Raw genomic sequence first — 17,576 nt, forward strand, 5'->3', positions numbered from 1 at the left:
TCTATATTTATCACTCACAGTGGTCGACTGGTTAGCGCGTCGGCCTCACGGTGCAGAGGTGCAGCGTTCGATTCCGGCCCTGGCCTTCCTGTGAGGAGTTGGCATGTACTACCTGTGCCTGCGTGGTTTTCACTGGGTACTCCAGTTTCCTCCCCACATTCCAAAAACATGTATGATAGATTGATTGAACGCCCTAAAATTGGCCCTAGGTGTGATTGTGAACACAAATGGGTGTCTGTGTGTACCTTGCGAATTGGTTGGCCAACAATTCAGGGTGTCCCCTGCCTACTGCCCGAAGACAGCTGGAATAGACTCCAGCACGCCTGCGACCCTCGTGAAGATTCAGGGGTTCAGAGAATGGGCGCATGGATATTTCTCACCCCGAAATAACGCTTTGTCACAAGATTCCCTCTGTGAAAATTACTTCATTGTCCAGATGCAGTAAAATTGCAAAACCGAGGCCACCTGTGGCTATGAAAAGGAAACAAAGGACAAAAGATTTTATCTTGTAGACAACTTACAAGCCAGTCTACCCCAGTGCAATGAAAGATGCACTGCTTGTCAGCGAGTTAAAAAAAACAAATGAAACAATTGAATATCTTTTTTTTTTTTAACCGGGGCACAGCTAAAATGTTGGTAGTATTAGCCTTTTTTTTTTTCTTAAAAGTAGATTTTGTTTTTTTTCACCTGCTGTGCGCTGCACCTTCAACAAACCATGGGTACTTCCTTCATCTGTGCTGTGCTGTGTTTTACATAATGCCTGATTGAGGTCTATATTGTAAGCAGTTTCATATCGGTTTGACAATCAGCTTCACATGAAAATATGGAGTCAGGCATGTGAGTTGAAGAAGAAAAAAAGCTCCAAAATATTTGCACAGCTGCCAAAAGAATTGTATTGTGGCATGGAAGACTTGCTATTAATGAAAGAAAAAAAAAGTAAGTCATGGACCAATGATTCAAAACAGATCCTCTCTTGTCATAAAGCAGCATAACAAGACGAAGGCATTATGTAAATATGTGTCACTCGGAAAATGTTGCCTAAGTATTAGACAGTATATCATATTTTGTCTTTTTATATTTCGCTGAATTTACTTGGGTGATTGCAAGGGGATTGTCTTAGTTATACTTTACTCTCACCCTATAATCAGCCCAAGAGAAAATGTGCAATAGTCATTTGTGAAGGAAAAAGATTGCAGGTCAAGAAAAAAAACAAAACAAATATGAAAGTGATTACATGTTACATATTGGGTTTGAGTACAGTATTCCCTACCGAGCAACCATTTTTTTGGGGGGGGGGGGGCTTTTCCAATGCTTTCGAGGCTGTCATATCTGCATTTGTTGACAAGCGCAAACATGACAAAGCCTCACATTCTCATTGAACTCGAATCCATGCTCATTGGACCAAAGCGATTGTACGTGATGCCCTATATTCTTGTACCTTGGTGGATTTGACATAAATATTGTATGAGTCTTTGCTCATCGTTCCTGGAACAATCAGAAAGGCAAGACAGAATTCTACCCAATTTGCTTATGTTGCTGTCGTCATTGTTGCCATTTGGGTCTTCTTCACACATGGAGAGTTGCGGCAACCTCTTTGAGCGGTCACCTTTGTGCCTGAATGGAACTTTTCCTTGTGTGTTTCCTCCTCATCTTCATGGATGCCTCCATTGACATTTACAGATTTGATCCTAACCCGTCCTCATCGAATTGGATGTTGTTAGCGGCGGCACCTAACTCTCAAAATGTCTTTAACCAAATCAACTGAAAATGGCCTTCGGTGTAGTAAGGGGTATCCAAGACTGATATTGATTGCGTTCTGCTAAGGCTGAAGCCTAATTTAAAACTCAAGCTTTGTCACTCATGAGTCATGACATCGTTTTGGGCACATTGAATTTCTACAAATCACAACAACAAAGGTTTGGAGCTTAATGTTGTCACCTACTCGAGTGTAAGAATAACAAAGACATGCAGAAGGCCTGTAAAACAACACAAAAATGTACACGTGTGTGCATACAAATGACAGAATGGCACGGCAGACACTTGCACAGTCTATATATTGAAATTTTCCAGACTAAATGAGTTTCCCAATATATCCCTGAGATCGATCTGTCGAGACGGCACAGGTGTCGTTAGGTCTATTCCCGAGGCTCTCATTTTATTCAAAATGGATGACACTGTCAGGCATGAAGCACCTTCAAAACAAATCATTAGCTGCTGCTGTGGTAGATTTGATGTTCTGGCCACACGTTACTCTCCACTCCCTAATTGGCCTTTGACGCAATCAAGCCTTCTAGCCTGGCGCAGAATGATTCGGCAATTTGGTTGGGAGAAGTACATTTTAATGTTGGTTTAGCTCAGGGGTGCCCAAACTTTTTTGACAGAAGATCTACTTTTCGATGAACCAACCTCCTGCGTTCGACCCGCTACCGCGCGGGCGCACATACACACGTACTTACACACGCATGCCATGATGAGCAACAGCTTGACGCGGAGGCATTCGATGAACTTTTGCAGCCTGTTAACTATCATAGCTCACGCGTACAGTTTTAAAGTGCTTCTCTTGGCTCTCCAGATTCCCATTCACTGTCCGTGCCCTCGGTGAATTGTATGTGCAACAAACTCTGAATGAGAATAATGATAACGATAAAAGATACAGTGCGACAGCTCTGTTCACAGGTTGCTATTGCAGACTGCTGAGCGCTAACAACTTCCGGAGACGCAAATCACGTGGCACCGGAAGTTAAAGATGATCTGCTTTATTTATTTTTTAAATGCTTTTTGTGAAAGTGAGACTGTTAGGATGATTCAAGTGCAGTGTGCATTAACACAAAAATATTTTAATAACATGCACAGAGACGCACAAATGTTTGCCCCCCCCCCACCGACCCCACCCACCCCACCCCTCGCGAACGACTTGGGACCAGTCCACGAGCTACCGGTCGATCGCGATCGGCGTAATGGGCACCTGAAGATGAAGGTGTGAAGATTCATAGAATGCAGTCGAGTAGAGTTTTGGCAATAGCATTTATATGAACAAGGTGGTAGAAGAAGCTCTTAGTACAGTAGTTGAAGTTTAATGCCACCTCTTGACAAGTTTAAAGTTGCTCACTGCTACTAACACATCAAATGTGGAAACACAGCACGGCGTTCATTGGTAGCTACTTTGGTGGCGCTGGCGTGACGTCAATGTCTCACAATTGACCCGTCACAGGCCAACAGTGCAACGTGTAGTTGAGTTAGACTGCGTCGGCTCCAGCTTCCTGGTGGAAAGGATCATGGAAAAGGAATTGGCCGATGGAGTTGTCATGGCAGCACTTATTCTCTCACCACAGAATAATTGAACAAGTGTGGAGTTCTGCAGGTGCGAGAATGTTGAGACCAAGGCTGAAATGGACTGATATCTCTTGCCGTAATTCGTAATTGTTGAAATGTCACCGCTCGGCACAGAAACGACCTGCAGTTCAGAAGCATATAGGCAGGGGGTCTTCACTATTGCACAATTTTGTTTACACGAAAAAAAGGGGCTTTTGGGGAAAATATCAAGCACGTTGCCTTTAAAAATTCCCCAAGCTCACATGATTCATCTCAGTGTGAAGTCCCAGTCTGACTCATTTGCTTTACCAGCGGCCCTCAGCAAGAGATGTGACGCAAGAAGCGCGCCGTCTTGAAAAATTAGGCTGGTTGCAGATTTCCACTCTCGAATTACAACAACAGCATGCAAAAGCTTGATCAACAAAGCACGGCATATTCCAGCAGGAATGCATTCCTTCATCGAGTAGAGTGGGGTGACCTTCGGCCTCTGGTACCATTAAGAGGCTCAGCGATATTTTAGGGTAAGAAGTGAGCTGTCAGATGTAACATTGAGTGGTCCCTGGGAAAGGTGGGCTATTGTTGCATTTGTAGAATAATAAAACTTAGTGATGACAAATAACTATAAATTCTGATGACATGCTCTAGCATGCAAGTTAACACATCTACCACCACCCTTGGCGTTGGACTCATTAGGTGCTTCTGTATTCTCGTTTTGTAGTTTCAAGCATAATTACTTTAAATTTTGGCTATTAAGTCTAAATGTACTCGTAAATGTCAATGAATCATCCAGGAGTGAGTCATCAGGCGACGAAACAACTTGATCTGTCTTGAAAATCTTGTAACCCTCTGATGAGGACTGAAATTAAATCGAAACAAACGTTGGCCCCTTGTGATTGGAAACGTTCTGCACTTGTGCAATCTTTTTGGAAATGCCATTTTCTTTTCTACCATTTCACTTTGACAAGTCATTTGCCTTTTTTTGGTATCTTGTACATGTTTACATTGTATCTTGCATTGCCCAGAACAAGATTAAATGTGTTTTCTTGGTTGTATTTGTTTTTTGGGGTTCTGGGGTGGGTAGTAGGAGCCACATTGTCTGCATGGTAAATTAATATGTTTTATGAGACCACAGATTTCAAAGAGCTGTATCCGGGCAGCAGGCAAGGTGCACCCTGAACTGGTTGCCAGCCAATCGCAGAGCACACAGAGACAAACAACCATTCGCGCTCACAATCACATCTCAAGACAATTCAGAGTGCTCATTTGGAGTGCTCAATTGACTTACCATGTGTGTCTTTGGATTGTGGGAGGAAATCGCAGTACCCGCAGAAAAGCCACGCAGGCATGCAGACAACGTACAAAGTCGACACAGGAAGACCGCAGTCCGACTAGAAACCCGGGACTTCCGCACTGCGTGGCGGAAGTGCTAAACAGTGAGCAACTGTGCCCCTTACGCCAAAATCTGATGTCTCTTTTCGAGTGGAGGCTGCCTTGACCGCATGATAATTGAGGAGATACATGATTGTCGCTCTTCTGCATGTGTTACGAGTTCGACAGTGCCTTGCAATTACAGATCCAATCCAAATTTTAAACATAAAGTTTATTAGACAAGGTCGCACGGTATACATGCGAATAAAGAGAGGGAGCACCCGCAACGCGAGGATCAAGAATAACTCAAAGCAGCATGACAAAAGGTTGGCAAGAAAAGTTTAACAAAAACAAAAACAAGGCACTACAAATAAAAGAGATGGAGTGTGACACGGTACTATCCACGATAGAAAAAAAAGAAATAAAACAGAACAATAACCCTCTTAAGCGTTGGAAGAAAACATACCTTTGGGGCGGGGAGTCAAAAATATAAACGCATGGACCAAACACGATGATCAATTATAGAGGGAATTAAGCAAAGGGAAAGAGAAAGCACGGGAACAAACAATAAAATCCTCTGACAGCAGCTCACTAAATACTGTACCCCTAAATAGCGGCTCATTGTCACAAACAAGTGTGTTGGCAAGGCACCGCCCACCCGAGCTGACCGATTCGTGCAATGCAATAGACCAGGGGTGTCAAACTAACTCAGAGAAAACCCACGCAGGCCTGGGGAGAACATGCAAACACCGCACAGGGAGGCCGCAGCTGGAGTTGAATCCGGTACCTCTGCACTGTGAGGTACTAACCACTGGACCACCGGGCCACCACAGTAAAACCAAATGATGTTTAATCGTCCAATCGCGTGAAGTTTGTTCTTTGAGAAGCTCTCATTACTCCATATTGGGATCCTAGCGGAAAAACACTGTGTTTTTAGCAGAAAAAATCAAATAAGTTGACAGTCACAGTTGGCAACATAAGATCGCTGCCCTCTGGTGTGAGATATCGAGATGCTTATTAGACAGCATGACTGTTACACATGCTCACAATAAGAAGACACACTTAAATGTGCAGTTTTAACCCTTTGAGGGGTGTTCTAGTGGAGAAAATATCATTATTCAGCAACTTGGAACAGCCATTTATTTATTTCCCCTTTATTTATCCAGATGAGGCAACTGAAAACAGTTTCCCATTTGCAATGCCACCCTCGAAAAAGAAGGCGAGTTTTGCATTGAAGAGGAGTGGATTAACAATCCACAGATCACAATCAACCACATGATCGACTCTACGCAAAGGAAATTTCTTGCACTGCATGTGGCAAATGGTGGTCATGCCAGATACTGACCCCACCCCACCTGTCTAATCATCATCTTGATAAGACACACCAGTGAGGTGGATGGATTATCTCTGCAAAGGAAAGTGCTCACACAGAGGATTGAGAAATTTGTGAACAATCTTGAAGAAATGTAGTTCTTTAGTGGGCATTGAAAAAAATTCGGATGTTTGAGTTCAGCTCATGAAAAAATAATGGGATGTTGCGTTGATATTTTGCTAAATCTCATTCAGAACCAACCCGATTGTATTACAAAGAACCATGTCAACTACTGTCCTGTAGATGTCTCTCTTGAACCAGTTTAGATTTCCCAACCCTTTCCATCGGCCGATCTCGACATTATAAATTTAACGGTTTCAAAAGTGATTTTTCCAGGACCCCTGAATGATTTTTTTCACGAGATTATTATTCATATTACTGAGTTCCCTCAAACACAAGACTGTCCAAAATCGCTTCCTCATACTGAGTGAGTTTTGAAGTAGGTCAGTTGTACTTTTTAAGCGATTGCTGTGGCTCCCTCCTCCTAACCAGTCATTTTTGAAGCCATTCACAGCTACGGCTGAGATAAAGGATAACAGAATGCGATGTGACTCACAACTTAGTATTGTGTTCTTGCCAAGTGGAAGTCAGCAGTTTGATGATGAAAGGCTGTCTCCACAAGGGGAAAACACAATCTACGCTGTTTTGTGGGGGTGCTCCGCAGTTCATCGTCATTATTTTACATTTGAAGCTCAACGCGCAGCCACCCCGACTCGCTGGGTCATGATGGTAACGAAATCCATATTTGCCATTGGCCCTGCCCAGCAGTAGATGGGATGGAATAACGATCGTGGTTTACTTGCATTAGACGGAGCCGCAGGACCATTTTAGCAAGATTAAAAGTGTGCCATTGTCATTGATTTTTGGACCATTTCACGGAAAAGTTGTAAAAACACCTGCGGTAGAAAATTAAAAAAATAAATGTATTCATAACGTCTCCTTAAATGGTCAAGTGAATACAAGCGATGGCGCTGCTTTTGTAGATGTCCAGTTTTACACAAAGTGTCCTATGCGGCTACTGGAAACGCAAAGATTTGCAATCCAATGAGATTGACAGGTACATCATTACTAGTTGTAAAAGTAGTTTCAGTTAAGCACTCCTTGAAATTGTTAAGATGCTGCACTACTGCTGTAATGTATATTACGAACCTTAGAAATTATGTAGTATTTTGTAAGCCAATGCTCTGTAATAATAATAATAATAATAATAATAATACATTTCAATGATAAGCGCCTTTCAAAACACTCAAGGACACTTTACAATCAAAACAAGAACAATAAATGTATTTTTGTTCTGTAAGGTGACCTTCCAACAGTGATTGGCTGGATGCAGATGGAAGGAGTAACCTCCACACATTGTACCAGGAAAATAAATGCTATTGCTCTTAATTTAGGGCCAATTATTGAACAAGAATTTTGTTTTTTTTCCCCCTTCTGAATCTGTGACCGTTATGTGTGTTCAAGCTTTAAGACTTGAAATTGATTTTTTTTGTTGTTGTTGAAATAATTAGGTGCACCCCAATGTCAGGTTCAAGTAAAATGTTTTTTTTTTCACCAAACTGACCTCAGTCCAATTCTGAAACAACATTTTTTTCCCCCAAACAAATGTATACTCTACCTGCACTTTTGAAGGTGAAGAGCCATCATCCTTAACATTTTACTGAACATCAGTTGTCCACATTACACAAGACCTGGCGTACCCCAGCTAGCTGCTGAATAGCTGCTCCTTTGTGTACCCTATCATCACTTGGGCAAATTGTTTTATTTATTTATTGTTGTATTATTGGCAGAAGGGGTCTGGTTCTGTTGGTCCAGGTGCTGGGGTTGAGGGGGTGGTTCTTGTATTGTTCTGAAATAAAGGCACATAATGAATCAACCAATATAGTAATATTCCCATCCCCAGAATTCTATGAAAAGGAATTTCCTTCACCCGGAACAAAAACCTGTGCATTAACATTTTGACTACGATATTACATGTTACCGGAACTTACGTAAGCGGAAAGTCCACTACCCGTAACCCGGATTGAGACGTCATGCCGCGGGAGCTTAAATACACGCAACGCCCACCCGATGCTACGGAACGACAACACTGAGACACATTTTCACTTCGCGTTTTTCGATCAGCAGATTCGAAACGACGACGTGTAAGTGAGTTTTTATTGGCGTGCGTTTTACTGTAATTGTGAATGATTTTAACTTTATTCATTTAACGTCCTGTAGAACGCGGCACTAGCTTAAAAGCAGCACCCACTCGACACGACTGAAGAAACGTGTTCGCTTCGCCGTTTTCATTCATCAGATTCGAAACGAAGACGTGTAAGTGACTTTTTATTGGTGTGCGTTTTACTGCAATTGCAAAAGATTTTAACTTTATTCACTTACGTCGTGTAGATCATGGCATCCAAACGTAGAAGAACTGTAATGACTGGAGCGGAGCGAGTGAAATGCATCCGTTTGAGCGAATTACCAGACATCGGTGATCAACGGGACAGTTACTTGCAACTAGCAAGAAAACCGAATGGCATGCAGGCAAACATTGTCATAAACCAAAGAATGCATCCAACAAAACAATCCAAAATAGACACATTTTTTTTCCCGAGACAGAAAAAAAATAAACATTAAAATATAAAAGTATTTTACTGTTGTGATTTTTTTGGATACACCTGTATTGCAGTTTTTGTTATATAAACAGTTTTTGGACAGTATATTTTTGTATTTTATTGATTGTGTTGTTACACGTGCATTTTGTCAACATACTTGCAGGTTCATAAAGGACATGTACCATGCTCATTTCCCAAATGAGGAATTTCTGTTATCAGGACAAATTGGACAGCGCAAACACGAGTCTGCACTAGAGAATATTTACTGTACACCGAAAAAAAAAAACAAACACAAACTAATCAGAATAAACAAAGAAAAATAAGCAATTAAACATCCACAATAAAGAGAATAAAGGGAGAAACAAATAATGCACAAATAAATAATAGAGGGCGGCACGGTGATCGACTGATTAGCACATTCGCCTCACAATGCAGTGATCATGAGGTCGATTCTTCCTGTGTGGACTTTGCATGTTCTAACCTTGCCTGCATGGTTTTTCTGCGGGTACTCCGGTTTCCTGCCACATTCCAAAAAACATGCAGGGTTAATGGAACACTTTCAATTGTCCATAGGTCCGAGTGTGAGCATGACCGGATATTTGATGGATGGAGTTTGAATTTTCTTAATGTCGGGTTGTGAAAACAGCTGGATAATGGAGTTCCTATTTTATCATATTGGGTAGAGAGGAATCTGCAGTTATTTTCCTCAACAGGCAGCTGGTGCTGCCTTGAATCCCCACCAATAAAGGTTGGTCAGTTTTACGTAACCCCCTCCCCCAGCTACAGTCAGCAGCAGTGAGGAGACTTCCTTCTACCCTACATAACAGTTCATTACAATTGCATCCAAATCACAACGATGGAAATTAGGCTATGACGTCATTTAGCAACTTCTAGCAAGCCGTAGGACAGCTACTTTCCTAAGTTTTTTTTTAAAAAAGGACAGACTGAGCAAGGACAGAGGTGGGTTTTTGTCCATCCCTTTAATCGTCCTGACCGGCTCAAGTAGTACTGACAGAAACACGTTCAGTCTGTTTTAGGTGTGTAACCCGCCAATAACACTACAGACCGAATGTGACGCGTCGCTTGTCTCGTGCGTGTTCACTGTGTTCGTATGCGGGAGGGAGTGACGTCACTTTGCTTCAAGCGGAGACGCACTAGTCCAAAGAAGCTGACACATCACGAGTCAGTCTGGTGAATGACGGTGGTTATGTTGGCAGCTAAATGCTACACTGTATGCTATTGACACTTAACAGTAGTAAACAATGCAATCCAGCCGGGTAAGAAAGCTGGCTGTGTTGTATGCCTCTCGGTTACAACCCACACAATATGTGCCCCCCCCCCCCCCACACACACACACACACACTTTATTTGGCTGCCTCTGGTTATTCGTGTGCATGCATGTGATATATATATATACTACGTACGTTTTCTAAACTGACGCAAATCGGCCTAAGTTCATTTCAACCTACTAGGGCGAGATGGACAAAAGACAAAAAAATGCCTTGGAACGCTTCAAACGCGCCACTGGTCACCCAACCGCGCATACTGCATTGGGAACGTGCCGGTGAAGCACAGAGAGACGTGGGTGGACTTATTTATTAAATACAACACCCAACAGCTGCTGTGGAGAGGGTTTTTTTCAACAGCCGGCGACATCCTCCGGCCAATGAGGACCGCTTTGGCCAATGCCAGCTTCGACAAGCTGGTCTTCCTCAAGGGGAACATGTCCCTATTGGAGCAGTTTGAGGAGAAGCAGCAAGCGCTTTAAATAATGTTTTATGAATTGCCGGTAACCTCTCTCCCATGGCGTCATGCACGGACACTTTTTTTTGAGAGGGTTTTTTTTGAGAAGCGCTTTAAAAGGAGTGCAACAGACGGGGACTGAGGATGATTATTTTACGAATAAGGATGGAGGGACGATGACGGAAGGGTGCCCAGGTCACAGGTGGGAGGACTGACCGGCACAAAAGGGTCAAGTGCCCATCTCTTTCTCTCACAAACACATATAAAAAAATGTGCGCAACCACATGGAAAGTTTATTAAACACAATCATCTGACGCACCGAGTCACTGCTTACAATGTTTGAAATAAAGTGAAAGAAAATCGAGGTTCACCAAATACTTCAGAACGCTGCTGTGCCACAACCATGGCAAAACTGAGACGGATAAAGAAGCAAACTCGTCGACAGTTGGTCCTGAACTTTACATGAGGTAAACCGATCAGTCATACATGACACAAAATCGATTGTGTAAATCTAATTGCAGTGTTGTAATATAAGCGCGAGCGCAACACACACAAACGCACGCACACAAACACAAGTCAAACAGTGGCAATGTAAAATATTGCAAACACACAAAACAGAATCAAGAAAAACAAATTGACGATTTAGTCCTCCCATCAGTGATGGATAATAACCACATTACAAGGTCAGTAACATTCAAGGAGCTGTTTGAATATTTAGAATGCAAAAGTAAAAGAGTTGATAACCATAATGACAGTCGGCTAAAACGGTAGCACAACATATGAGTATGTTTCAACGCATTGATTTAAAAAAAAAAAAATGCAATGCAAATGGATTAAGTATATATTTGATCAGAGTGCACAATACAAAACATGCCAGGACTGCAACACGGGCCTGAATATTTCCAAATGTACAATCAATTGCTTAAAGTGACATTTATCACCACCAAACGAGTGATACGTACACAGTGATGGCTTTTAAACAATATTATAAAAGCTTTATGTGGGATGGACTGAAATTTTAACAGTTTATACACAATATACCCCCGCATAAAACAAAACAAAAAAATCAGGGATTGTAATAAACCTAGTACCGTAGTTTATATGCTGCAACTTTGTGTACTACAATGCTGCAATACAAAACAAATCATTTGCACACTTACAAAACTAGAATACATTTCGATTTTCATGTTGAGCTCAAGAACGCATAGACTCAAAACTATTAATCCAACCAAGGATAGGGGGGAAAAAAAGCAATCCTACGAAAATAAGACTATAACACAACACAATAATTAAAAAAAAAAAAAAAAACACAATAATTTATTCTAAAAGCATAAATTAACATTCAAATGTGATTCAACACTTCAAGCAGTAGCATAAAAAAAAGTGTGGAGGGATGTGTGGACCATGCTAACCACTGCCAGCATTTACCGGAAAAGGACAGCTGGCAAATGCAATAGCAGTAAAGCTTTGAGCCCCATGTAGATGATTTGACGAGGAGATATTGGAATGAAAGTGTGGGAGAGGCATCATTCAAATTTTTGAAATAAGCTTTTTTTATGACTGTCGAGTAACTTCATTTCTATAAAGGCTCTTTTGCTGCTGGTGAAAACCTGTCAAAGATTAGAAGACATGTTCATATAATATGGGAACTTCTGTCTATTTAGAAAAATAATTAACATTTTGTGTGCTTTTTTTTTTCCTTCCTCCACTGAGTGAAAAATGTGACCACTTTGTGTCACACGGCAGTATTTTTGGTAATTTTCTTTCTTGTAGGTACATCTGCTTGTAACAAATGCTGGTTAAGGCTGTTGTGTCGTAACCGTACTGCCTTCTGATACCACGGCAACAATCACCTGAATTCTTACGGAGTTATTTTTGAGGCGACGTGAATGTCAGGATTACTCCCAGTGCATCAGGCACGGTTAGGACTATAGTTTGGGGAAAAAAGAAAGAAAAAAAAGAGTGCTTCCATCTTAAAAATAAAACCATAAAAGTACTGGCCCTGAGAATGTGTCATGTTTTTCTGAATTGTGAGCTGCTTGAGTCTTCCAATTGTTCAAACCCAGGAATGTCCTTGAATGGTTTTGGTATTGGGGCATTTCCACGAGGATTCCGATTTCAGTGCAACATAGCACATTGTAGCGCAAGCAGCTAGCTAGCTAGCTAGCACAACAACATATCTACCACCATTTGAAGTAGAACTAGCAAAGATACAGTAAATTAAATGAGTACAAGCGTAAACTCAGCACCGTTTCTAAAACATGTCACTACCGATTACCAGCACGATGTCAATGATTCATTTGTTCATCGGTGCGTTGCTGGAGCCCGACTCGTCTATTTCCAGGTGGAGCTCAGCAACACATACACAAGGTGTGAGATAGTGAGATGACTTACATGATGTGTGTGTATTTGTGCATGTGTGTGTGTGTGTGCGTGTGTGTGTGTGTGTGTGTGTGTGTGTGTGTGTGTGTGTGTGTGTGTGTGTGTGTGTGTGTGTGTGGGTGTGTGTGAGTGTGGGTGTGTGCTTGTTTTCACCGGTACAGTCAGACATGCCATACACATCCGGTTGACTGAATTCTGTGCAGTGTTGTGAAAGAAACATTCAGACCGTTTGAGCACAGTCCCTGCTTCGGGGCGGCATGGCTCAACAAATAAAAGCTTTGATCAAGTTGTTTGCGTGGTTCCCCTCTAGAATTCAGAGTGTTGAGGTGGGAACACTTGTGGCGTGTATCGTGTTTGTTTCCCTTCAAGTGCTGCCTCTGTGTGAGAGCACATATGAGCAGCACTGTACCCCAATTGAGTTTGGATTCAGATTCGACCAACAAAAAGTTCAAGATTAAACAATTCCCTCATCTCTGGGAGTTTGCGGTCCCATCGTGTGCTCTTATGTACTTCGGTAGGTTTTGATGATGTCTTTAATCTGCCTTCTGCAGATGGGACAGCAGGCGTTGGACATTTTCTTGAGCTTCAGGCCACAGCTATAGCAGAGACACATGTGTCCACACGCATAGATGACCGTGTCCACTGTGTTCTCGTAACAGATGGAGCACTCATCATAGCGAGGCCCGCGATCCGTTGGAAATGTGGGTGACTTGGGCAGGCTGACTGGAGAATTCAGAGTTGTTCCTGAACAAAGGCAGAAATATGATGTTAAGATGCGCACAAAGCTTTATTCCTAGTATGCTCTAGTTGTAGACGTCATGTTCGCAAAATCCTAACGAAGCAAAAAAATCCCAGATGGCCCATGGCTCAATAATTTGATTTCAAATCACAGGCATTGATGTTCATTTTCAGGGGTTCAAATGTATGTACAATCTCACTGGAGGTTACCCACATGTAAGCTTAACAAGAAGAACACACACACAACATACTGCTGCTTCCGGTTGCTGATGAAGCGAGAGAGCCTGTGAAGAGTGCAGGCCGTTGTTTCGAGACGACTACATGATGTCATCCGCTGACAATTTCAGAATTGATTCTATCCGGTCTCCTGAGGTTCCGACTGAGCCCCTGCTTGTTTCAGCCACGCGAGTGGACCTACCCCCGGGTGAGCCGCAGTAAGCTGCCGAGCAGATGCCTCGGTTGAGGACGGTATCCGAGCTGCTGCTGCCCAGGGCACTTGGAGTTTGCGGTGACGAGGAGGGCGAACTGGGGTTCGAACCGGCCCGTGTGTCTCCAACATGAGTGGAGCCTACAGAAGATAAAAAGAACAGGATTGGCATCACTGTCAGCAAAGCGTGCACTTCCTGGTAGAATGATTCAAGCAGATGTCATCTCGCTTCCGTTTGGGCCGAGGCACTGACATGTTGCCATTGGCAAAACGCATGATGCAATGCAATACAAAGGAGAGCTTGGGTGAGACTCAGGTAGGGGAAGTGATCTCCATCTCCTCCATTTGTCAAAACTGTCCTTGAGTGCAACACTAAACCTTGAGTCAATCCCCTGACAGATCATTAATGTACTCCCACTGGTCTCAACGGATAAATGACAAGCAATATTGTGTGGTGACAAAGAGACCAGTGAAGGTCACAAAGCATGCCAACATTTTAGTTTGCTAAAGTTGGTTGAGCAAAAAGTTGGAAGTTGCCAATAGAAATCCACTGCCCAAATAATCAGACAGGTATGATCCGCTTAATAATTATGGAACATTTAGAAGAGAGGACTGATATCTAATATTGGATTTTTTTTTTTTTTTTTTTTTTTGGGGGGGGGGGTGGTCGGGGAGTGTTCTCTCTTGTCTGGTAGATATGGGAATAGGGAATATACCGTATTTTCTGTACTATAAACCACTTTGGATTATAAGGTACACCTTCAATGAATGGCCTATTTTAAAACTGTTTTCATACATAGGGCGCACCACATTATAACAGTGACTGCGGTTTCGCTACGCATCCACTAGGTGGTGGTTTGCTAAAGAGAATACAATACATTACAATACAGTGCAGTTTTATTTATTTTTTTATGATATAAATTATACGACGTACTATCACGACTGTCACATGTTGATTACTCAGCGAACTGAATTTCCCACACCACTGATTGGACAAGCAATGTAATGTGATCATCTGCAGCGGGCGTGTCATAACTAATTGACATGTTGAGTCGGATGTGTCAACCTCCATGGCAGTGGCTCCGTCGAACACCCGATTCACCGAACCCCTGGGGTTCGATCGAAACCAGGTTAAGAACCACTGATAGAGAGCCTTGCCAACCGCTGCAGCAATAACACAGCCATGAAAACTGGTCACAAACACGCACATGAAACATATAAATACAAATGACATTACAAAACAATTAATGAAAGACAAAAGTTATGAAGACAAGTGATTCAACAAAAAAGGCGCAACAATCTCCTGGGCTCACATCCACAAGGGGCTAAATATCCTTGTTTGTCTCCTTCTTTGTTGAGTCAATAGATAACTATGCTTTTGGTATCATCTTCGTTTCATAATGGCTGCGCAGAGCTCACAAAGTAGTTGTCTTAAGTTACAATTGTTTCTGGCTAATAACCACCACTAGATGGCAGAGGAACACTAACAGGGAAACAACTCAATGGGGAATGTAAAGAAAGTTAGTCTCTTTATATTAGGCGCATCCCATTATAGGGCGCACTGTCAGCTTTTGAGAAAATTGAATGCTTTTGGGTGCGCCGTATAGTGCGGAAAATACGGAATTTTCCGAATTTACCCAGTGAGACTTGACAGGGACAAATGTCAGCTGGAGTGGTTCAGGAATGAGTGACTGTCTCTCAATCCTTCCCCGCAAGTATTATTGAACAAGATCATGAAGATTGCTCCTGATGCTGCGTTAGCAGTGGAAGGATCATGCAATCTGCAGTACTGGTTGAAAAGGCTCAAGTTGATAAGGTGGGACTAAAATTTGGTGTGGCAAATCACAAACGAGATGATCCAGATGAAAGGATCTGAAGCAACGGTATCAAAAAGGCGTGTTGTCGTGCAACAGCACGCGGTGCGCTGCGAGGATCTGAGTAACAGCTGTGTAAAACCCTCTTATCTACATCACCACCTGAACATGAGGCTTGACATATGTCATAAAACCCTGACGGATACTGACACGTTGCTTCTTTATAGGTGAGTTTTTAAAAAAAATTTTTTTTTTAAATTCTATTTCTCAGAAGCCCAGCAGGTTATTATTGTCTGAAACTGACATCATCATAACAGGCAAAGTGGCTTTCTTTTTCCTTGACAATCAAAACGTGCATTACAACAACACGCACGCATAAACACACTGTCAAACTACTTATTCCTACAAGCCCCCAGTGAAGTCATATCAATATCATGAAAGAAAATGATATTATGCTTGAATACAATTGTCATATCTTATACTGTAGATCAAGGGAGCCCAGTAAGTCGATCGCGATCAACCGGTAGCTCGTGAACTGGTCCCAAGTTGATCACGAGGGGCGGAGACGGAAAAAATAAATAAATACATAAATCAACCCAAAAACATTTGTGTGTCTGTGTGCGTGTTCTTGTCTTAGTGCACACTACACTCTTAGCATTCTCTCAGTCTCACTTTCACAAAAAGTTCTGAAAAAATAAAATTCAATTAAATAGCAGGTCACCTTTAACCTATGATGGCGTGTGACCTGCATCATTGGAAGCTGTCAGCGGTCAGCAGTCTGTAATTGCAGCTTGCGATCAGAGCTGTTGCGCTGTATCTATCATTGTTATTATTCTCATTCAGAGTTTGTGTCATGTACAATTCACCCAGGGCACTAGGAAAGAAACAAGATGCATCAATAGAGACAGCATTTATCTGCTATACAGAACATGGTTTGAATTGACGCATTTGTCACGAATGCATAATCTGGCCCCTCCTCCTGTGCAGTAGAATGTCTAGCAACATTCAACATGGCTTCCATTCATCTTCATTGAAATTCAAATTGCTCTTCTGTCAACACAAGGCAATACATCAGCATCGGACAAGAGAAGTTACATATCGGAATGTCAAGAATGTAGAAAGATTACAGCTGCTCAGAAGACAGTGTTTCTGATTTGGTGTTGTGCCAAGTTTTGTTTTTTTTTTTTTTTTTTTGTGGTGTGCTCCTTTAGTTAGTTGTCAAACCAAAATGGAATTTAATTAACGGTGAAGGGAGCATGTTGTCTGTGAGGGATTACTCCATTGACTAATATACATTGTGACATAGTGATTGCTTTGGTGTACAAAAATAAACAAGAAAAAAAGCTAAGTACAATACAGTAGCTTCATGGATCGTGAATTTCCTGAATTCCATCCATTTTCTGATCCGCTTACCCTCTTGAGGGTCGCGGGCGTGCTGGAGCCTATCCCAGCTGTCTTCGGGCAGCAGGCGGGGGACACCCTGAACCGGTTGCCAGCCAATCACAGGGCACATAAAGACAAACAACCATCCGCGCTCACACCTACGGACAATTTAGAGTGTTCCTTTAACCTACCACGCATGTTTTTTAGCTGGAGCTGGACTTGAACCTGGTGCCTTTGCACTGTGAGGTTGATGCGCTAACCACTGTGTGGGAGGAAACCGGAGTACCCGGGGAAAACCCACACAGGCCGGGGGGGAACATGCAAACTCCGCACAGGGAGGTCGCAACTGGAATTGAATTGGTACCTCTGCGCTGTGAGGTCGACGCGCTAACCACTGGATCACCAGGCCGCCCAGAAGTCAAGTATGGTTTTTATAC

The 17,576-nt window shown here is 42.4% G+C and overlaps 1 protein-coding gene across 3 annotated transcripts in view; it reads right to left on the reverse strand.

Annotated features, from left to right (window-relative positions):
- Positions 1–10,668: 10,668 nt before the first annotated feature.
- neurl1aa (neuralized E3 ubiquitin protein ligase 1Aa) overlaps positions 10,669–17,576 on the reverse strand; it is a 64,671-nt gene continuing 57,763 nt past the window's right edge. For 2 of the 3 annotated variants that reach the window (XM_019879815.1, XM_019879813.1), the window contains 2 exons: positions 13,934–14,083; positions 10,669–13,521 (listed from right to left, as the gene is read on the reverse strand). In XM_019879815.1, coding sequence (XP_019735374.1) covers positions 13,280–13,521; positions 13,934–14,083 — 392 coding nt within the window. In that variant the 3' untranslated portion in view covers positions 10,669–13,279. The remainder of the gene's footprint in view (positions 13,522–13,933; positions 14,084–17,576) is intronic. The other variant, XM_019879814.1, reaches the window with a different exon arrangement.

This window comes from Hippocampus comes, unplaced genomic scaffold, assembly GCF_001891065.2.
Source record: "Hippocampus comes isolate QL1 unplaced genomic scaffold, H_comes_QL1_v1.1 scaffold158, whole genome shotgun sequence".
Taxonomy (NCBI): Eukaryota; Metazoa; Chordata; class Actinopteri; order Syngnathiformes; family Syngnathidae; genus Hippocampus; species Hippocampus comes.